This window comes from Oryctolagus cuniculus, chromosome 2, assembly GCF_051225735.1.
Source record: "Oryctolagus cuniculus isolate XC-2025 breed Fujian yellow rabbit chromosome 2, ASM5122573v1, whole genome shotgun sequence".
Lineage (NCBI taxonomy): Eukaryota > Metazoa > Chordata > Mammalia > Lagomorpha > Leporidae > Oryctolagus > Oryctolagus cuniculus.
The window spans coordinates 144721116-144740567 of NC_142868.1; the positions used below are offsets into that span (position 1 = coordinate 144721116).

Sequence of the window (19452 nt, forward strand, 5' to 3'; positions counted from 1 at the left end):
TTTAACATGTAAGATGGTATTAGTACCATCCAGCTTTATGGGATTTGTAGTCCCATGGCAAGTTTTTAGCTTTACCCTTAGGGGTAAGTTCATGTGAATGTGTGCTGAACTATCCAGCTCCTCCCTCTCATTCCCACTCCTATTTTTTACTGAGATCTATTTTCAGTTGACTTAATACACCTATGATTAATTCAATGTTAAGAGTAACCAATGGTGGGCCGGCGCCATGGCTCACTTGATTATTCCTCCACCTGCTGCACTGGCATCCCACGTGGGTGCAGGGTTCTAGTCCCAGTTGCTCCTCTTCCATTCCAGCTGTCTGCTGTGGCCCGGGAGGGCAGTGGAGGATGGCCCAAGTGCTTGGGCCCCTGCACCTGCATGGGAGATCAGGAAGAAACACCTGGCTCCTTGCTTTGCATTGGCGCAGCACCGGCCATAGCAGCCATTTGGTAAGTGAACCAATGGAAGGAAGACCTTTCTCTCTGTCTCTCTCTCACACTGTCTATAACTCTACCTGTTAAATAAATAAATAAATAAATAAGAGTAACCAATGATATTAAGTAAAAACAAAAATAAATTTTAAATTGAAATAATAAAATGTTACTCAACAGTCAAGACAAGGGCTGTTCAAGTAGTTGCCTCTCATGATATCAGTTTCACTTCTACAGGCTACTTTTTAGGTGTTCTATTAGTTATCTCAGATCAGGAAGAACAAATGTTATTTGTCTCTTTGGAACTGGCTTATTTCACTAAATATAATGTTTTCCAGAATCATCCATTTTGTTGCAAATGGCTGGATTTCATTTCCTTTTTTTTTTTTTTTTAACCACTGTGTAGTATTTCAAAGAGTACATTTCCCATAGTTTATTTATCCAGTCTTCCGTTGATGGGTGTTTAGGTTGGTTCCATGTCTTAACTGCAATAAACATGGAGGTGCCTATGACTCTTGTATTTGCTGATTTCATTTCCTTTGGGTAAATTCGGAGGAGTAGGATGGATGGGTTGTATGGTAGGGCTATATTCAGATTTCTGAGGTATCTCCATACTGTCTTGCATAGTAGCCTTACTAGTTGTATTCCCACCAACAGTGGATTAGGGTACCTTTTCCCCCACATTCTCGCAGGATTTGTTGTTTGTTGATTTCTGTATGAAAGCCATTTTAATTATGGTGAGGTGAAACCTCATTGTGGTTTTGACTTGCATATTCCTGATGGCTATTGAACGTGAGCATTTTTTCATGTGCCTGTAGGCCATTTTGATTTCCTCTTTTGAGACATATCTGTGTTAAGTCTTTTGCCCGTTGATTAACTGGGTTGTTTGTTTTGTTGTTGAGTTTGATCACTTTATACATTCTGTTTCTTTTTTTTTTTTTTACAGGCAGAGTGGACAGTGAGAGAGAGAGAGACAGAGAGAAAGGTCTTCCTTTGCCGTTGGTCACCCTCCAATGGCCGCCGCGGCCGGCGTGCTGCGGCTGGCACACCGCGCTGACCCGAATGCAGGAGCCAGGTGCTTCTCCTGGTCTCCCATGGGGTGCAGGGCCCAAGCACTTGGGCCATCCTCCACTGCACTCCAGGGCCACAGCAGAGAGCTGGCCTGGAAGAGGGGCAACCGGGACAGAATCCAGCGCCCTGACCGGGACTAGAACCCGGTGTGTCGGTGCCACAAGGCGGAGGATTAGCCTAGTGAGCCGCGGCGCCGGCTACATTCTGTTTCTTAATCCTTTATCAGCTGCATGGTTTGCAAATAATTTCTCCCATTCTGTTGGTTGCCTCTTTACTTTCCTGACAGTTTCTTTTGCTGTACAGAAGCTTCTCAATTTGACGTAATCCCACTTGTTCATCTTGGGTTTTATTGCCTGTGCCTGTAGGGTCTTTTCCAGGAACTCTGCCTATGTAATGTCTTGCAGGGTTTCCTCAATGTTCCCTAATCATTTTTATGGTATTGGGTCATAGATTTAGGTGTTTAACCCATTTTGAATGGATTTTTATGTAAGGTGTAAGGTAGGGGCCCTCCTTCCTATTTCTGTATGTGGAAATCCAGTTATCCCACCACCATTTGTTGAAGAGACTGTCCTTGCTTCAGGGATTGGTTTTAGTTGCTTGGTCAAATATCAGTTGGTTGTAGGAGCTTGGATTGACTTCTGGCATTTCTATTCTATTCCTTTGGACTCTACATTTGTTTTTGTTCCAATACCAGGCTGTTTTGATTATAACTGATGTGTAGTATGTCTTGAAATCTGGTATTTTGATGCCTCTGGCTTTGTTTTTGTTGTATAAGATTGCTTTAGCTATTCGAGGCCTCTTGTGTTCCCAAATGAATTTGAGCATCATTTTTTCTACATCTGAGAAGAATGTCTTTGGTATTGGGAGTGGTATTGCATTGATTCTGTAAATTATTTTCAGAGAGTCGACAATTTGATGATATTGATTCTTCTGATCTATGAACTTGGAAGTTTTTTCAAATTTTTTGTGTCTTCTATTTATTTAAAGTTTTGTAATTCTCATCATAGAGATCTTTGACCTCCTTGGTTAAATTTATTCCAAGGCATTTAAATTTTTTTGTAGCTATCATTAATGGGGCTGATATTAGAAGTTCTTTCTCAGCCATGGCATTGTCTGTGTATACAAAGGTTGTTGTTTTTCGTTTGTTGATGATATCATGCTGTTTTACCCAACTCTTCTGTGAGTTCCAGTAATCTCCTAGTGGAGTCTTTTGTGTCCCCTATATATATAATCATATCATCTGCAATTATGGATAATTTGACTTCATTCTTACTGATTTGAATTCCTTTTATTTCTTTTTCTTGCCTGATGGCTCTGGCTAAAACTTCCAGGACTATACTGAGTAGCAGTTGTGACAGTGAGCATTCTTGTCTGGTCCCAGAACTCAATTGGAATGCTTCCAACTTTTCCCCATTCAATAGGACCCTGACCATGTGTTTGTCATAAATTGCCTTGAAGAATGTTGCTTCCAGACCTAATTTGCTTAGAGTTTTCATAATGAAAGGATTTTGTATTTTATCAGATGCTTTCACTGCATCTGTTGAGACAATCATACAGTTTTTCTTCTTCAGTTTATTACTGTGATGTATCACATTGATTGATTTGCTGATGTTGAACCATTCCTTCATACCAGGGATAAATCCCACTTGGTCTGGGTAAATGATCTCCCTGTTGTGTTGTTGAATTCGATTGGCCAGAATTTTGCTGAGTATTTTTGCTTCTATGTTCATCAGGGAAATTGGTATATAGTTTTCTTTCTCTGTTGCATCTTTTCTGGATTTAAGGATTAAGGTGATGCTAGCTTCATAGGAGGAATTTGGGAGGATTCCCTCTCTTTCAATTGTTTTGAATATCTTGAGAAGGATTGGAGTTATTTCTTCTATAAATGTCATATAGAATTCAGCAGTGAAGCCATCCGGTCCTGGGCTTTTCTTTGTTGTGAGGGCCTTTATTACTGATTCAATTTCCTTCTTGGTTTGGGTCTGTTTAGGTTTTCTATGTCTTCATGGCTTAATTAAGGCAGGATGCATATGTCCACAAATTTGTCCATTTCTTCTAGGTTTCCCAGTTTGTTGGCATACAGCTCTTTGTAGTAATTTCTGATGATTCTTTTTATTTCTCTGGTGTCAATTGTTAAATTTCCTTTTTCATATCTAATTTTATTTATTTGGGTCTTTTCCCTTTTTTTGATTAGTTGGGTCAATGGTATGTCAATTTTGTTTATTTTTTCAAAAAATCAGCTCTTTGTTTTGGTGATTTTTACTTTTTTGTTTCAATTTTGTTGATTTCATTTCTAATTTTAATTATTTCTTTCCTTTTATTGGTTTTGGGTTTGGTTTGCAGTTTTTTTTTTTTTTCCTAGATCCTTAAGGTGCACATATAGCTCATTTATTTGGTGCTTTTCTAGTTTCTTGATATAGGCACCAATTGCTATAAACTTTCCTCTTAACACTGCTTTTGCTGTATCTCAAAAATTTTGGTATGTTTATATTGTCATCTTCATTTGTTTTCAGAAATTTTTTGATTTCTCTTTTGATTTTTTCTGTGACCCACTGTTCATTCAGTAACATGCTGTTCATTCTCCATTTGTTTGCATATGATGTAGAGATTCTTGAGTTGTTGTTTTCCAGCTTCCTTGCATTGTGGTCTAAGAAGCTGCATGGTATGGTTTTGATTTTTTTGAATTTGCTGAGACTTGCTTTATGGCCTAGAATGTGATCAAGCCTATAGAAAGTTCCGTGTACTAGAGAGAAATATGTGTACTCTATGGCTGTAGGGTAGAAGATTCTATGAGATATGTGCTAGGTCTATTTGGTCTATGGTGTCGATTAACTCTGTTGTTTCCTTGTTGATTTTCTGTCTTGTTGATTTGTCTGTTGCTGAACGTAGTGTATTGAAGTCCCCCATTACTGTTGTATTTGAGTCTATATCTCCCTTTAAATCCATTAACATTTCCTTTAAATAGCCAGGTGCCCTGTAGTTAGGTGCATATACATTTATAATAGTAACATCTTCCTGTTGAATTGATCCTTTGATCATTATTTAGTGTCCTTCTTTATCTCTCCTAATGATTTTTGTGTTAAAGTCTATTTTGTCTGATATTAGGATGGCCACACCAGCTCTTTTTTGGTTTCTGTTAGCATGGATTATCTTTTTCTATCCTTTCATTTTCAGTCAGTTAGCATCTTTGTTGGAAAGATGTGTTTCTTATAGGCAGAAAATATATGGGTTTTCTTTTTTATCCATTCAGCCAGTTATTTAACTGGGAAGTTGAGACTATTTACATTCAATGTGACTATTGTTAAGTATCGACTTTGCCCTGTCATGTTTCTGTAATTATTTCTGTTTATGTACTTTGGATTTCATTTGCTTTTGTTTGTTTGTTTGTTTGTTTGTTTTTGCTGGGTAATTTTCTGCATTCATATACTTTTTTTTTTTTTTTTTTTTTTTTGACAGGCAGAGTGGACAGTGAGAGAGAGAGACAGAGAGAAAGGTCTTCCTTTGCCGTTGGTTCACCCTCCAATGGCCTCCGCGGCTGGCGCGCTGCGGCCGGCGCACCGCGCTGATCCGATGGCAGGAGCCAGGAGCCAGGTGCTTTTCCTGGTCTCCCATGGGGTGCAGGGCCCAAGCACCTGGGCCATCCTCCACTGCACTCCCTGGCCACAGCAGAGGGCTGGCCTGGAAGAGGGGCAACCGGGACAGAATCCGGCGCCCCGACCGGGACTAGAACCCGGTGTGCCGGCGCCGCTAGGCGGAGGATTAGCCTAGTGAGCCACGGCGCCGGCCATTCATATACTTTTGTAGTGATGTTCCAGTTTCTGTGTGTAGAACATCTTTGAGCATCTTTTGTAGAGCTAGGCGAGTAGTTACAAATTCTTTCAATTTCTGTTTGTTGTGGAAGATCTTTACTTTTTTTTCATTCATAAATGAGAGTTTTGCAGGGTATAATATTCTGGGTTGACGGTTTTTTTTCTCTTAGGACTTGGAGTATGTGTCGCCATTCTCTCCTTGCCTGTAGGGTTTGTGATGAGAAGTCCAGGGTAATTTTAATTGGGTTTCCTCTAAATGTGATTTATCATTTCTTTCATGCAAATTTTAGGATCTTTTCTTTATGTGTTGCTGAGGAGAGCTTTTCCACTATGTTTCAAGGTGAAGAGCTTTTCTGGTCGTGTCTATTGGGAGTTTTGTGTACTTCCTGAATTCTTTCTCCAGAAGAAGGAAGTTCTCTTGTTATTTCATTAAGAAGGCCTTCTAATCCTTTCTCTGTTTTGATGCCTTCTGAAATTCTTTGGATCTATATGTTGCATTGTTTGATAGAATTTTGCAGCTCTCCAACCATGTTTTTCAGTTTCCTGATTTCTTCTTGTGTTTGGTCTCACTGTGTTAATTCCAGAAATTTGTCTTCTAGTTCTGATATTCTTCTGTTTCATTTATTCTATTATTGAAACTTTCCACTGTATTTTTTATTTGATCTACTGAATTCTTCGTATCTAGTATTTTATTATGACTTCTCTTCAATATCTCAATTTCTTGGGAACACTTTTTATTTAGATTGTGAATTTGTTTCTGATTGCTTCTAAGTAATCTGATGGTTAATTTTCTGAATTCCATTTCTGGCATATCTCAATCTCTTCTTCAGTTTCTGTTGTTCAAGAGGAGATGTAGTGTTCCTTTCTGAGGCTCATATTGTCTTCCTTAGTCTTATTAAAGTTTTTCCCTTTGTTTTTTGGCATTTCCGGTTGCATTAATTTTTAATATGTGTCTTGGTGTTTGTGGTGAGATTTCCCTCTGCTATGAGTTGCTGTGTGTCTGTGCATTGTTAGTGGAAACATGCAGCCCTGCTTCTGAAAGTCCTGATCACTTCTTGATGGTGATGCATCCAGATAGCAGAGCACTGGTACTCTAAGCCTCACCTACTTGGGCCAGGCTCTGGTGTCTGAAACGAGCTAGAGATTTCAATGTTTAGAACTTCTCTCCATGTACAGTTGCTCTGGTAGTGGTGGGGAAATTACTTTGAAATGTTGTGATCCTCGTATCCTGGGTGGGGTGGGGGGTGTTGTGAAGTAGCCCCCTGTAATTGATGACCGTGTGCTTGGGAGGCAAATGTGGTAGCACCCTGTTTATATTCAGAGATATAAACAGACAATATGGCTTCTCCCAGCTCACTGCAAGTCCGGTTGCGGAGAGGGGGAGATGTGGATGGGCAGGAGTGTGCCCCACTTCTCCGTCCATTCACCTGTTCTTCCCCCTTGGAACTTCACACACTTTGCCTGGCTCTCCTGCAGCTGCTAACTGCAGCTCCGTGGACTTGCGACCTCGCATCTCACCTGGTCTGCTGGGGGATGGGAAGGGTGTGGCGTCAGTATGCCCCTTCAGCTTTGCCACTGCACCTCTGCTGTGCCTCTGTGACTCTTTGCTCCCTCTGAGTGGCCATGCTCAGTCTCTGCTGAACTCCTGGGCTTCTCCTTGGGAAACTCTTGAGGCTGTGTAGCCAGTCTGTATCCCCTTTCCTTAATTAACTATCTGTTCCCCCCACACCCCCCCCCCCCGGGACTCAGAACATCCTCTTGCTATCTTGGCTCTGCCTCCCCATTCTTTCATAATGATGACTGTATTTTTTAAAAGGTTTATTTATTTATATATTTGAAAGAGTTAAAGTGAGAGAGAGAGAGTGAGAGAGAGAGAGGTCTTTTATCTGTTGGTTCACTCCCCAGCTGGTCGCAATGGCAGAACTGCACTGATGCAGAGCCAGAAGCCTCCTCCAAGTCTCACACAGGTGAAGGGGCCAAGAACTTGGGCCATCTTCTACTGCTTTCCCAGGCCATAACAAAGAGCTAGATTGTAAATGGAGCAGCCGGGACGCAAACCTGCACCCACATGGGATGCCGGCACTGCAAGTGGCAGCTTTATCCACTGTGCCACACCACCGGCCCCTGACTGTCTTTCTGTGTTTCTTTATGTAGCACATCCTTAAGGGTCTTTAGTAATGCTGGACAAGTGGTGACAAATTCTTTGAATTTCTGTTTGTTATGGAAGATCTTTATTTCACCTTCATTCACAAATGAGAGCTTTCCTGGGTACAATATTCTGGGTTGACAGTTTCTTTCTTTTAAGACTTGGCCTGTGTCTCTCCATTTCTCCTAGCCTGTAGATTTTCTGATGAGAAGTCAGCTGTGAGTCTAATTGGAGATCCTCTGAAAGTAGTCTGACATTTCTCTTGTGTGCTTTTTAGAATCTTCATGTTTTGCTGTTGAAAGTTTGAGTACAATGTTCAGTGGTGAAGATCTTTTCTTGTCACTTCTTGTAGGAATTCTATGTTCTTTATGTATTTGGATGTCTTTCTTTCTCCAGATGAGGGATGTTTTCTGTAATTATTTTACCTAATAGACCTTTTAATCTATTCTCTCTTTCCACACCTTCAGGAACTCCTAAGACCCATATGTCGGGTCATTTGATAGTATCCCATAAATCTTAACATTTTTTAACTTTTCTAACTTCTTTTTTTTTAGCCTGAGATATTTTCAAAGATTTGTCTTCTAGCTCAGATATTCTTTCTCTGCCTCCCCAAGTCTGTTGTTAAGCTTTTCAGCTGTATCTTTTATTTGACCTTTTGAATTCTTCATTTATAATATTTCATTTTGGTTTCTCTTAAAAATCTAAATTTTATGGGAAAATTTTTCTTCCATATCATATATGTATTTCCTGAACTCATGAATTTGCTTCTCATTGCTTCTGAGTAATCTTGTGATCAATCTTTTGAATTCATTTTCAAGCATTTTATCAATCTCTTCATCACATTTCAATATTGCAGTATTGTGTTCCTTTGTGGAAGTCATGTTGTCTTCCTTATTCTTTTTTTTTTAATTTCTGCATTAGTTTTAGGCATTTGTGGAGATATTTGTTGGTTTTTTCCTCTGATGCCTTTTATCTTTGATTACCTCTGTAGCTTAGTGGAGTGTCTACTCTTTCAGTGAATATCCAGTGACATGTGCTAGGTTTGGCCAGGGAGCTCTAGTCAGTGCTCCAGGGTGGGATAAATATCCAAGGTGACACCTAAGTTTGGTGTGGTAAATCTGTTGCAGCAGAGGGAAGGTATGATCACCTCTCTTGGCATAATCACACCCTCACCTCTTCTCTTCCATGGTGATCAATGCATTCGGTTAGCCCATAGTTGATGCAGTACTCCCCTACACTATAGCATGAACCACAGAAAGGATCTGTGCACTCCATAGTGTAAGCACAGATCACACTGCAGTGACCCCCACCCCAGCAGTCTGGGAACTCTGAGCCTCTGATGCCACACGAAGTGATTACCCAAAGACCCAGCTACACCCTGCATCCTATTATACAGTCACAGAGTTCCTACCATCTCAGTGCACAAGGCTCTCACAGTTATGGGGTACAGAGGATCCACTCCACCACACTAGCCTGTCCAATCCATGGAGGAAGCAGAGACATTTCCAGTGCTAGCTGCCTGTGGGTGCTACACCTGGTGGTTTGAGCCCAGAGCCTGTTTATGTTCAGAGGCTGAGAGCACCTCACAACCCTACATGGGTGCCCAGCCCCCATCAATCCTCCTAGCCAGACTCAAAGTCAGTGGGAAACATGGATTTTTCCCTCTGGCAAAATCCCCTGATCACACACATGTACAACAGCCACCACAACCACAACTGCTGTCAAAATGGTGCCTCATTGCCACCAGTTGCCAGGCATGCACACAAGAGACTGCAGTTGCTACTGCTGTCAAAAGCGCACTTTCTTGACACTAGTTTTTGGGCATGCACTGGAGCCTTCACAGCTGCCACTGATGTTAAAATTGTACCTTCTCACTGATGGTTGCTGGGAATCTTTGTGAGGACATGAGAAGAAAGAAATTTGCCCTTTTTTTGCTGGGTTAGGCGGGTACCCTGTCCCCCATTACAGTTTCTGGCCACATTCAAAGACTTGCTCCACCAGACTCTCCCTCTAGCATATTACCAGTGGCACAGGCTGCTGCAGTCTGCTCTCCCCTTGGTCTCCAAAGCTGGCACTTCCTCCAGCTCTCAGCTGCAGGGATTGTGTCTTGTGTCTGTGTTCATTGCTGTGGGTCTACACCTTCCTTGATAATTTGTGGTATTCTTCCTCCTTCTGTAGAATTTCCACTGCAGATTTCTCTCCAATTCTATCCTGGGAATGTACTTCCTCCACTTTTTTTGTTACTATTTTCCCCTTGCCTGAATCAGTACGTCATTTCCCTGTTTGGCCATCTTGGAACTATACACACACACACACACACACACACACACCCTATATATATGTATATATACCCTGTATATATATATATATATATCCTATATCTATCTATCTATCTATCTATCTATTTTTTTTTGACAGGCAGAGTTAGAGAGACAGAGAGAAAGGTCTTCCCAATCCGAAGCCAGGAGCCAGGTGCCTCCTCCTGGTCTCCCATGCAGGTGCAGGGCCCAAGCACTTGGGCCATCCTCCACTGCCTTCCTGGGCCACAGCAGAGAGCTGGACTGGAAGAGGAGCAACTGGGACAGAATCCGGTGCCCCAGCCAGGACTAGAACCCAGAGTACTGGTGCCGCAGGTGGAGAATTAGCCTAGTGCGCTGTAGCGGTGACCAGAACCCTATATATATTTTTAAAAAGATTTATTTATTTGAAAGGCAGAACGGTCAAATGAGAGATAAATGCTGAAAAAACAAGAGAGCGAGATCTTTCATCTGTTCATTCACTCCCCAGTACCCACAAGGGCCCATGCTGGACCAAACTGAAACCAGGAACCTGGAAACTCTATCCATGTCTCCCACATGGGTAGTAGAGACCCAAGTACTTGGGCTGTGATCCACTGCATTCCAAGGGTGCATTACTGGGAAGCTGGAATCAAAGCAGAGTGACTGGGACCCAAACCAGCACTCCGATATGGGATGCATCTGTCCCAGGAGGCAGCCCAAGCTACTGCAGCATAACGCCTGCCCCTACTCTGTTTTTTAATCTTCTTTTTCTTCTGTGTATACATCTGTTAGTTCACTAATTCTTTGTGTCATTTAATTTTAGTGATTAAATTACATTTCTAAATACTCTCTTTTGGGGGCCATATTATAGCGTAGTGTGCTAAGCCTCTGCCTGTAGTGCTGCCATTCCATATAGTACCAGTTCTAGTCCTGGCTGCTCTTCTTCTGATCCAGCTCTCTACTCAAGGCCTGAGAAAGCAGTGGAAGATGGCCCAAGTGCTTGGGCCTCCATACCTACCTGGGAGACCCAGAAGAAGCTCCTAGCTCCTTACTTTGGATCAGCTCAGCTCCAGCCATTGTAGCCATTTGAGGAGTGAACCAGCAGTTAGAAGATCTTTTTGTCTCTCCTCTCTCTCTGTAACTCTACCTCTCAAATAAATAAATAAAATCTCTTAAAATAAAAGTTCTCTTTTATTCTTCTTACCTAATAATTTTTATTGGTTCATATTAAATTCTTGTTTTCATTATTACATAATTTATTTCTTTAAACATTTTATGCTTGGGTGACAGTGTTATGGTGCAGTAGGTTAATTGCCACTTGCAACACCAGCATCCCAAATCATAGTGTTGGTTCAAATCCCAGCTGCTCTGCTTCTGATCTAACTCCTTGCTAGTGTAACCTGGGAGGCAGCAGATGATGATTCAAGTACTTGGGTTCTTGCTACGTACAGAGAAACCTGGATGGAATTCTGGACTCCTGGCTTGGCCTGGCCCATCCTCAGCCGTTCTGGCCATTTGGGAAGTGAACCAACAGGTGGAAGATCTCTTTCTCTCTGTCCTGCTTTCTATCACTCTGTCTTTTGATTAAATAAAACTTTAAAAGTAAGTATTTTAGGCTAAAATGTTTTATGTTCAGACTTTAAGAATTCAATTTACTGAAATCCCTGAAGATCTAATTTTTTAAAAAAGAAATTTTCTTGTGTTTTTGATGGTTTTGTGAATTCATATTTGTTTGATTTTAATTTATGATAATCCTTGGAAATTTTTATCAGAAAAACTTTAATGCAGATATGAATATTTGTTTCTAAGTTGGAGACACTATAAACTTGGGTGACTTTTATCTTTTAACTTACTCCAAAGTCTTGAGTTTAGACTCTGAACTTAGATGAATCAGAAGCTTGACCACCTTTGCATTGAGAGTTATTTAGGGCTTAGTCTCCTGAGAATGACAGACCTTGGAGTAGCTTTATCTTTTTGCTTTCCTCTCCTTATTTGCTGTCTATTCAGGAATTCTTAACTCTGGTTTGTATCAAGGGATTTTGTTTGGTTGGGTCTTTATGGTTAAGGATGTCATACCCTTAGATATTTCTCTACTTGTTTTCAGTCCTGTGATAATCTTTAAAGTACATTTTATAAACAAAGCAGTGGGAACTCCTTTTGTTATTTTTCGTTCTCCATGCTGCTATGTGTCTGTGTCAGTTATTCCATTTTATTGATAATATCTATCATTACTTCTCACCTAGAAAGAAGAGCACATTGCAGTGTATCCCCCTTAATTTACTACTTTTCAATTTCTTTTTTTTATTTAGTAAATATAAATTTCCGAAGTACAGTTTATGGATTACAATGGCTTCCCCCCCCCCCCATAATTTCCCTCCGACTTGCACCCCTCCCATCTCCTGCTCCCTCTCCCATTCCATTCACATCAAGATTCATTTTCAATTATCTTTATATACAGAAGATCGATTTAGTGTATATTAAGTAAAGATTTCATCAGTTTGCACCTACATGGAAACACAAAGTGTAAAATACTGTTTCAGTACTAGTTATAGCATTAATTCACATTGAACAACACATTAAGGACAGAGATCCTACATGAGGAGTAAGTACACAGTGACTCCTGTTGTTGACTTATCAAATTGACACTCTTGTTTATGGCATCAGTAATCACCCTAGGCTCTTGTCATGAGTTGCCAAGGCTATGGAAGCCTTTTGAGTTCGCCGACTCTGATCATAGTTAGAATGGAATGGAGAGGGAGCGGGAGATGGTAGGGTTGCAGGCGGGAGGGAAGTTATTGGAGGAAAAAGCCATTGTAATCCATAAGCTGTACTTTGGAAATTTATATTCATTAAATAAAAGTGAAAAAAATAATATTTACAAGGCTCTTTAAAAACAGATTCATTGACTTACTCATTTATTTATTTGCAAGGCAGAGTTACAGAGAGAAAGAAAGATCTTCCCGCTCACCAATTTACTAGTTCACTCCCCAAATGGCTGCAACAACCTAGGCTGAGCAAGGCCATAGCCAGGAGCCTGGAAATTCATGCAGGTCTCCCAGGCAGGTGGCAGGACCCTAGGCATCTGGGTGGGTCATCGTGCACTGCCTTCCCTCACACATTAGCAGGAAGCTGAATCACAAGCGGAGCAGCAAGTGCTCAAACTGGTGCTCTGATTTGGGATGCCAGTGTTGGAAGCTGCAGCTTAACCCTCTGCACCAGAACTCTAGCCGTATTCCAAGATTTGATTTCTTAACTTTTACCTAAGAAACACAAAACTATATAATTGTACAATTCATTCATTGGTCTTATTCTATATTTTCAGTACACCCATACGTTTCTCTTATAAAACACAATCAAGTGAAAATTATGATAAACTTATTTTCTAAGCTATCATTTCACCACCTTCAACAGTGTCTACTTGAGGTTATGCTCATGAAAAATTACACTGAAGACCTCCACAGGGCTGTGCCACAGCTCCTTCTGAGTGCAGTAACATTTCACATATACAAGATCATAACAGGCCAGTTTGAAAATGTTTTTCCCATTGGAAAAATGAACGGTATTATATAAATACATTAAATAAACAGGTTTCTCCTTTTATATAGTTTTTTTTTTCAAAACTAATATCTATGCAACATTTCTTTGCTCCTTCTAGGCACCAGAGATTTGAAAAGGCATTCCTGCTAGCTGTTGACATTGGTGCACGTGACCTGTTTATGGTGAGTCCTCAAAGATGATTTTGTCCTTTAGTTCTAAAGCTGAGTAAGTTGTCAGCCTCTGTGACCATTAAAAAGGATTAGTGTCATTTGCAGCCTTAGACACATGGTGCGGAAGCATTATCCCATCTTGGCTTGAAGCTTTGCCTTCGTGGAACTAGTCAATAGCCATCTAGTATCTTTTGACTGGTTGACATTTGGCTTGCCAGGGTCCAAAGGATCTTTTATGTTTTCTAAGAATTTATAATTCTTGAACTTTTCTCCTCATGTTCCTTCTTGTGAGAATTTGACACCTTTCTGTCTAATACGCTTAAATGTCTTTCTAATCTGTTCTGAAGAAATGCAGCTTCAGAAATCAACATAGGGCAAACAGAGAGCCCCATAGACTTTGGATGTACTCAGACCTTCCCTTAGATTTTAGTAAGAAGGAACAAATTACAAATGTCTTCACTTAAAGCAAACCACAGTGCAAAGTGGATCTAAGAGGTTCTAAAGGAACACACATTATAGTTCTCCCATATATTAACTGGAGAACCAGTACCTTACAGATCTGTGTATTCTGTATCAGCTTCTTGTTTGCTGAGATCTTCCACAGAATGGCACAGTGATGTCAGATGAATAAAAGCAGGATCCTTTCCTGATTTTCCAGCATATTCTGCTCCACAGGATTTCTGCTGTTATCAAAGAAACACTGGAACAAAAGCTTCTTAAATGCAAGAAAACTGTAAAGGCTGTATGTTCTCCACAATGAAGTAGATTTTTTAAAAAAAAAAAGACTTAATTATGTATTTGAAAGTCGCAGCAAGAGAAAGAGAGAGAGAGACAGTGTTTTATCTGCTGGTTCACTCTCCAGACTGCTAAAGCTTCCCAGGACAGTGATATTATTGTTTTGACCTGGGGTCTGCAAATTTTTTCTGTAAAGGAGCAAGTAGCAGATATTTTAGATTTCACAAGCCATTCAGTCCCTTGTGCAGTGCTCAGCTCTGCCACTGCAGAACAAATGCCGTCATAGGCAATACATAAACAAATAGTTTGATAATGTTCAAGAAAACATCTTCATATGAGTATGAATATAAATATGAAATAATAGAATTTTTAAGTGTGAAGTAGTACAGTTCTTGTTGTTGTTTTTTTTTTCCCAAATATCAAAACTGAAAAAAAGTACTGTGAATCTAAATCAGATCTGGCCACAGTCTGCTGACTCCTTATTTAGCATTACTTCCTAGGCTGTAGTGTGGAGAAAATATTGAAAAGAGACAAGTCTTTTAGGTAGAATATAAAGTACATAAAAAAGTGGGCCCTTCCAGCCACATTCCCTCAGGTACAGGACCTCATACTGAACTTTTCTGTCAGTAATCTCTTTAATGAAATGAACAGAGTCCCATTATCACAACTGCTCTTCATCACATAGATTCACATACATAGCAGACCAATCATGTTCCCTGAAATGTAAGTTAGTACTGTCTCTCAACCCTCTAATTCTAAGGATTTTCTTCAAATTCTTTGCATGAAGCCTTAGACAAAGAAGAGTTTAAGCACCAGTAAGATGACTGTTACTAGCAGTTTTGTTTCATCATAATCATTGTCAGCAGTTTATTCCTCCTGTGTGCATGGCAATGTAAAATGGGGACTACACTCTGCCTTTTAGCACAATTGAAACATATAGTACAGGAAATAACTAGATTTGGAGTGTTAATGCAACCTATGAAAAGATTTAGAAACAACACACAAACTTAACATTACAGTATATGTTTTCCTAGGGAAGGCTTGAGAGAGGATACTTTTTATGTGCTCTCAAGAATTTTCTAAATGGTTCCAGTAGTACTTTCTTTCTGCTGTTAGGTTTAAAAAAAAAATAACTACTGCAAAGTATTATGGACTGCCTTACTTTGTACATGGCTATAGAGGCACCTGAGCCATGACAGACTGTGATGGAACTGGCTGACAGTTCAGTGACACATTGATAATGTTCATTGGCACTTATTTCTTTTATATCCAAATATGTTATACTGAAACCTTGTTTGCTGGCAGTTTCACTAAGCAGCTGGATGTAATCTGTATTTGAAATACTAAAGAGACTTCTTTTCAATAAGTTGATCTTTTCCCCAGGAGAATTCCTCAAGGAGTGCCAAGTACATCCTAAAGAATATCCTATCACAGATTTGTTAAAGAAATGTGCTTCTCTGAAGAAATATTTGGCAAGAAATTTCTCAGCAGCATTTCTTTTGGCTTGCTTTTTGACATCTTCTTTCCAGTTTCCATAAATGACTCTAGCCTGCTAGTTGTGGTATATTATTTCTTATGAGCAGGTTCTGCCTCCTGGAAAAGGGTATATTCAGGAAGTCTCCATACTTGATGAATGGCCAATTCTGGTAATGACCAATGGGATTAAACTGGTGCTATTGTTGCTTAGAAGGTTCCAGAACTCCAAAGCAAATGCTTGCATTCATATATATATATATGAATATACTATTTTATATATCTATTAGAAACAACACACATCTTTTTATATAAAGATTAATTGGTTAGTTAATTAATTTGAAAGAGCTATAGGAAAAGACAGAAAGAAAGAGAAAGAGGTATCTTTCATGTGCTGGTTAACTTCCAAAATGGCCTCAATGGCCAGGGCTGGGCCATGGCGAATCCAGGAACCAGAATCTTCATTCAGGTCTCCCATGTAGGTGCAGAACCCCAAGTACTTGTACCATATTCCTCTGCTTTCCTAGGCACATTAGCAGGGAGCTGGATTGGAAGTGGAGCAGCCAGGACTTGAACCAGTGACCTTATGGCATGCCAGTTCTGCAGATGGTGGCCTAACCTGCTGCGCAACAGCACTAGCTCCTATGTTTTTATATTTGAGAGACAGAGCTCTCATCTGCAGTTTACTCTCTAAATGCCACGGTGAGTAAGGGTGTGAAGCCAGGAACTGGGAACATAATCCAGGTCTCCATATAGGTGGCCAGACCCTAATGACCTGCATAATCACTAGTGCCTCTTAAAGTCTACATTGGCAGGAAGCTGGACTCAGGAGCTGGAGCTGAACCCAGGGACTCCAGTGTGTGATGTTGCCATACTAACCCAGGTTCTACCTGTTAAGCCAAATGCTCACCCTTGGCTTTCAAAATATTTATGGAAGCCTCCGTAGCTCTGTGCTTTGGCAGATTGTTCTACCTTCACCTGTGAAGTTTTTGTTACCAGTGGTTACTCTGAAGGTGAAAGTGGGCATGCATATTTTCACATAGAATCTTTTACTTTCTTAAGTCAGAATGTTCTTGGTTCTCACCATATTCATACAGCATGAGTTGTTTCTCTTGGCCTAGCTGTAGCCATCTAAATGTTCATCCGTATATCACAATGACTGTTCTTTGGTCACAGGAAGAAGGAATTGCTAGGCAGGATGAGAGGTGTTACACAGTAACATCCTTCCCTGGGTCCTCATTCCCAAGACCAGTGTTCTACTGCTGCCTTCTGACTGCCACCCTCCTTCCTTGCATCCCTATTGCCTCATATTGATTGATTTAAAAAAAAAAATCTAGACTATTGATTCAATTCTAGGCTCTCTGTTTTTAGTTGTATGATTTTTAAAATTTTTATTCATATAAAGAAAGCAGGTTCTTGAATTCTATATGTATAGCTCTAAGAAGATAACCATACTTCCTCCCTCCCTCTCTCTGTATCAATACCCTGCTTCCTTCCTTTTTTTCTTTAATTTTTGCAAAATCATAATTTCAGTTTGCTCTATAAACACAGGCTTAATTCACCAGTAACCATAATAATAAGTAAAAGGTAGGAAGACCATGGTTCCACATGAGTATAACCATAATAATACATAAAAAGTACGAAGACCACATTTCCACAAGAGCTAAAAACAAGTCATATCACAAGATATCCATTTTATTGCTATATATTTTTGTATTTTATATTAATTGCCACATTAAGATAAAAACATATAATATTTGTCTTTTGGGGACTGGCTTATTTAAGCATAATGGTTTCCAGTCACATCCATTTTGTTGTAAAAACAGGATTTTGTTCTGTTTTATGCGTTAGTATCCCATGGTATATATATATGTCACATTTTCTTTTTCCAGTCATCATTTATTGGACATTTGGGCTGATTGCATATCTTAGCTATTGTACAGTCAGCTGCAAGAAACATGAGAATACAGATAACTCTTTCATACATTTATTTAATTTCATTTGGCTAAAACCCAGGAGTGAGAGGCTGGATTGTATGATAACTCAGAACGTCCTAACTGTATTCTATAATGTTTGTACTAGTTTCCATTCCCTCCAACAGGGTATTAGGGTACCTTTTCCCCCCATCCTTACCAGCATTTATTATTTTTGATTTTAGGATAATAGCCATTCTAAACTGGGGTGAGGTGGAACCTCATTGTAGTCTTGATTTGCATTTCCCTGATGGCTAGTGATCCTGAGAAATTTTTTCTGTGTGTCTTGGCCATTTGAATTTCATCCTTTGAAAAATGCCTGTTCATGTCCTTTGCCCATTACTTAACTGGATTGTTTGTTTTGTTGTTGATGAATTTCTTGAGCTCTTAATGGATCCTAGATATTAATCCTTTATCATCTGGGTAGTTTGCAAATATTGTCTCCCATTCTGTTGGTTCCTCTTCACTTTGTTAAGTGTTTTCTTGGCTTTGCAGAAAACTTCTTAGCTTGGTATAATCCCATTTGTCTATTTTGGGTTTGATTGCCTATGCTTCTGGGGTCTTTGCCTATGCCAGTGTATTGAAGAGTTTCCCTCATGCTTTCCTCTAGTATTTTAATGGTATTAGGTCATAGCTTTAGCTCCTTGATCCATTTAGAGTTGATTTTTTATAAGGTATAAGGTAGGGATTGTGTTCCACTCTTCTGCATGTGTAGATCTAATTTTCCTGGCACAATTTGTTGAAGAGACTATCTTTCCTCCAGGGATTGATTTTAACTTGTCTATCAAAGATTAGTTGGTTGTAGATGCATGGATTAATTTCTGGGGTTTCTGTTCTGTTTTATTGGTCTACATATCTATTTTGGTACCAGCATCAGAATGTTAAGATTATAAGTGCCCTGTAATATATTTTGAAATCTATGTGTATTGTGGTGCTTCTAGCTTTGTTTTGTTGTTTAAAATTCCTGTAACTATTCAGGGTCTCTTGTGTCTCCATATACAATTTTTTTAAAAGATTGATTTATTTATTTCAAAGGTGGAGTTACAGAGAGGCAGAGACAGACAGAGACAGAGAGAGAGATTTTTCATCTGCTGGTTCACTCCCCAAGTGGTTGCTATGACCAGAGTCGTGCTCATCCGAGGCCAGGACCCAGGAGCTTCCTCCAGGTCTCTCACACGGTGCAGGGCCCTAAGGACTTGAGCCATCTCTACTACTTTCCCAGGCCACAGCAGAGAGCTGGATTGGAAGTGAAGCAGCCAGGTCTTGAACCAGCACCCATATGTGATACTAGCACTGCAAATGGTGGCTTTACCTGCTATTCCACAGCACCGGCCCCTCCATATGAATTTTAGCATTATTTTTTCTGTGTCTGGGAAGAATGTCATTGATATTTTGATTGGGATTGCATTGAATCTTTACATTGCTTTCAGTACTATAGACAGTTATATTAATTCTTCCAATCCCAAACATGGAAAGTTTTTCCATTTTTGTGCCTTCTATTTATTTTTTTTATGTGTTGTAAATTTCATTGTAGAGATTTTTTACACCCCTGGTTTAATTTATTCCGAGGTATTTAAATTTTTTGTAGCTATTGTGTATGGTACTGATATTACAAGTTCCTTCTCAGCTGTGGCATTATTAGTATACATAAAGGCTATTGATTTTTATGTGTTGATTTTATGTCCTACAACTTTACCAAACTCTCTTATGAGTTCCAGTAGTCTCTTAGTAGAATCTTTTGGTCCCCCTATGTAGGATAATGCCATCTTCAAACTAGGATAGTTTGAGTTCTTCCTTTCCAATTTGTATCCCATAGATTCCTTTTTCT

General features: G+C 39.8%; 1 protein-coding gene and 1 pseudogene across 12 annotated transcripts in view; one reads left to right on the plus strand and one right to left on the minus strand.

Moving 5' to 3' along the window:
* The window catches only part of WDPCP (WD repeat containing planar cell polarity effector), a 321214-nt gene that overhangs the window by 233026 nt on the left and 68736 nt on the right, over nt 1-19452 (plus strand). For 11 of the 12 annotated variants that reach the window (XM_051842841.3, XM_051842854.3, XM_089326364.1 and 8 more), the window contains one exon: nt 13392-13455. In XM_051842841.3, coding sequence (XP_051698801.3) covers nt 13392-13455 — 64 coding nt within the window. Of the gene's footprint in view, nt 1-13391; nt 13456-16178; nt 16354-19452 lie in introns of all 12 variants that reach the window. The other variant, XR_016229321.1, reaches the window with a different exon arrangement.
* On the minus strand, nt 13476-15902 carry LOC138848607 (interferon-inducible double-stranded RNA-dependent protein kinase activator A pseudogene; annotated as a pseudogene).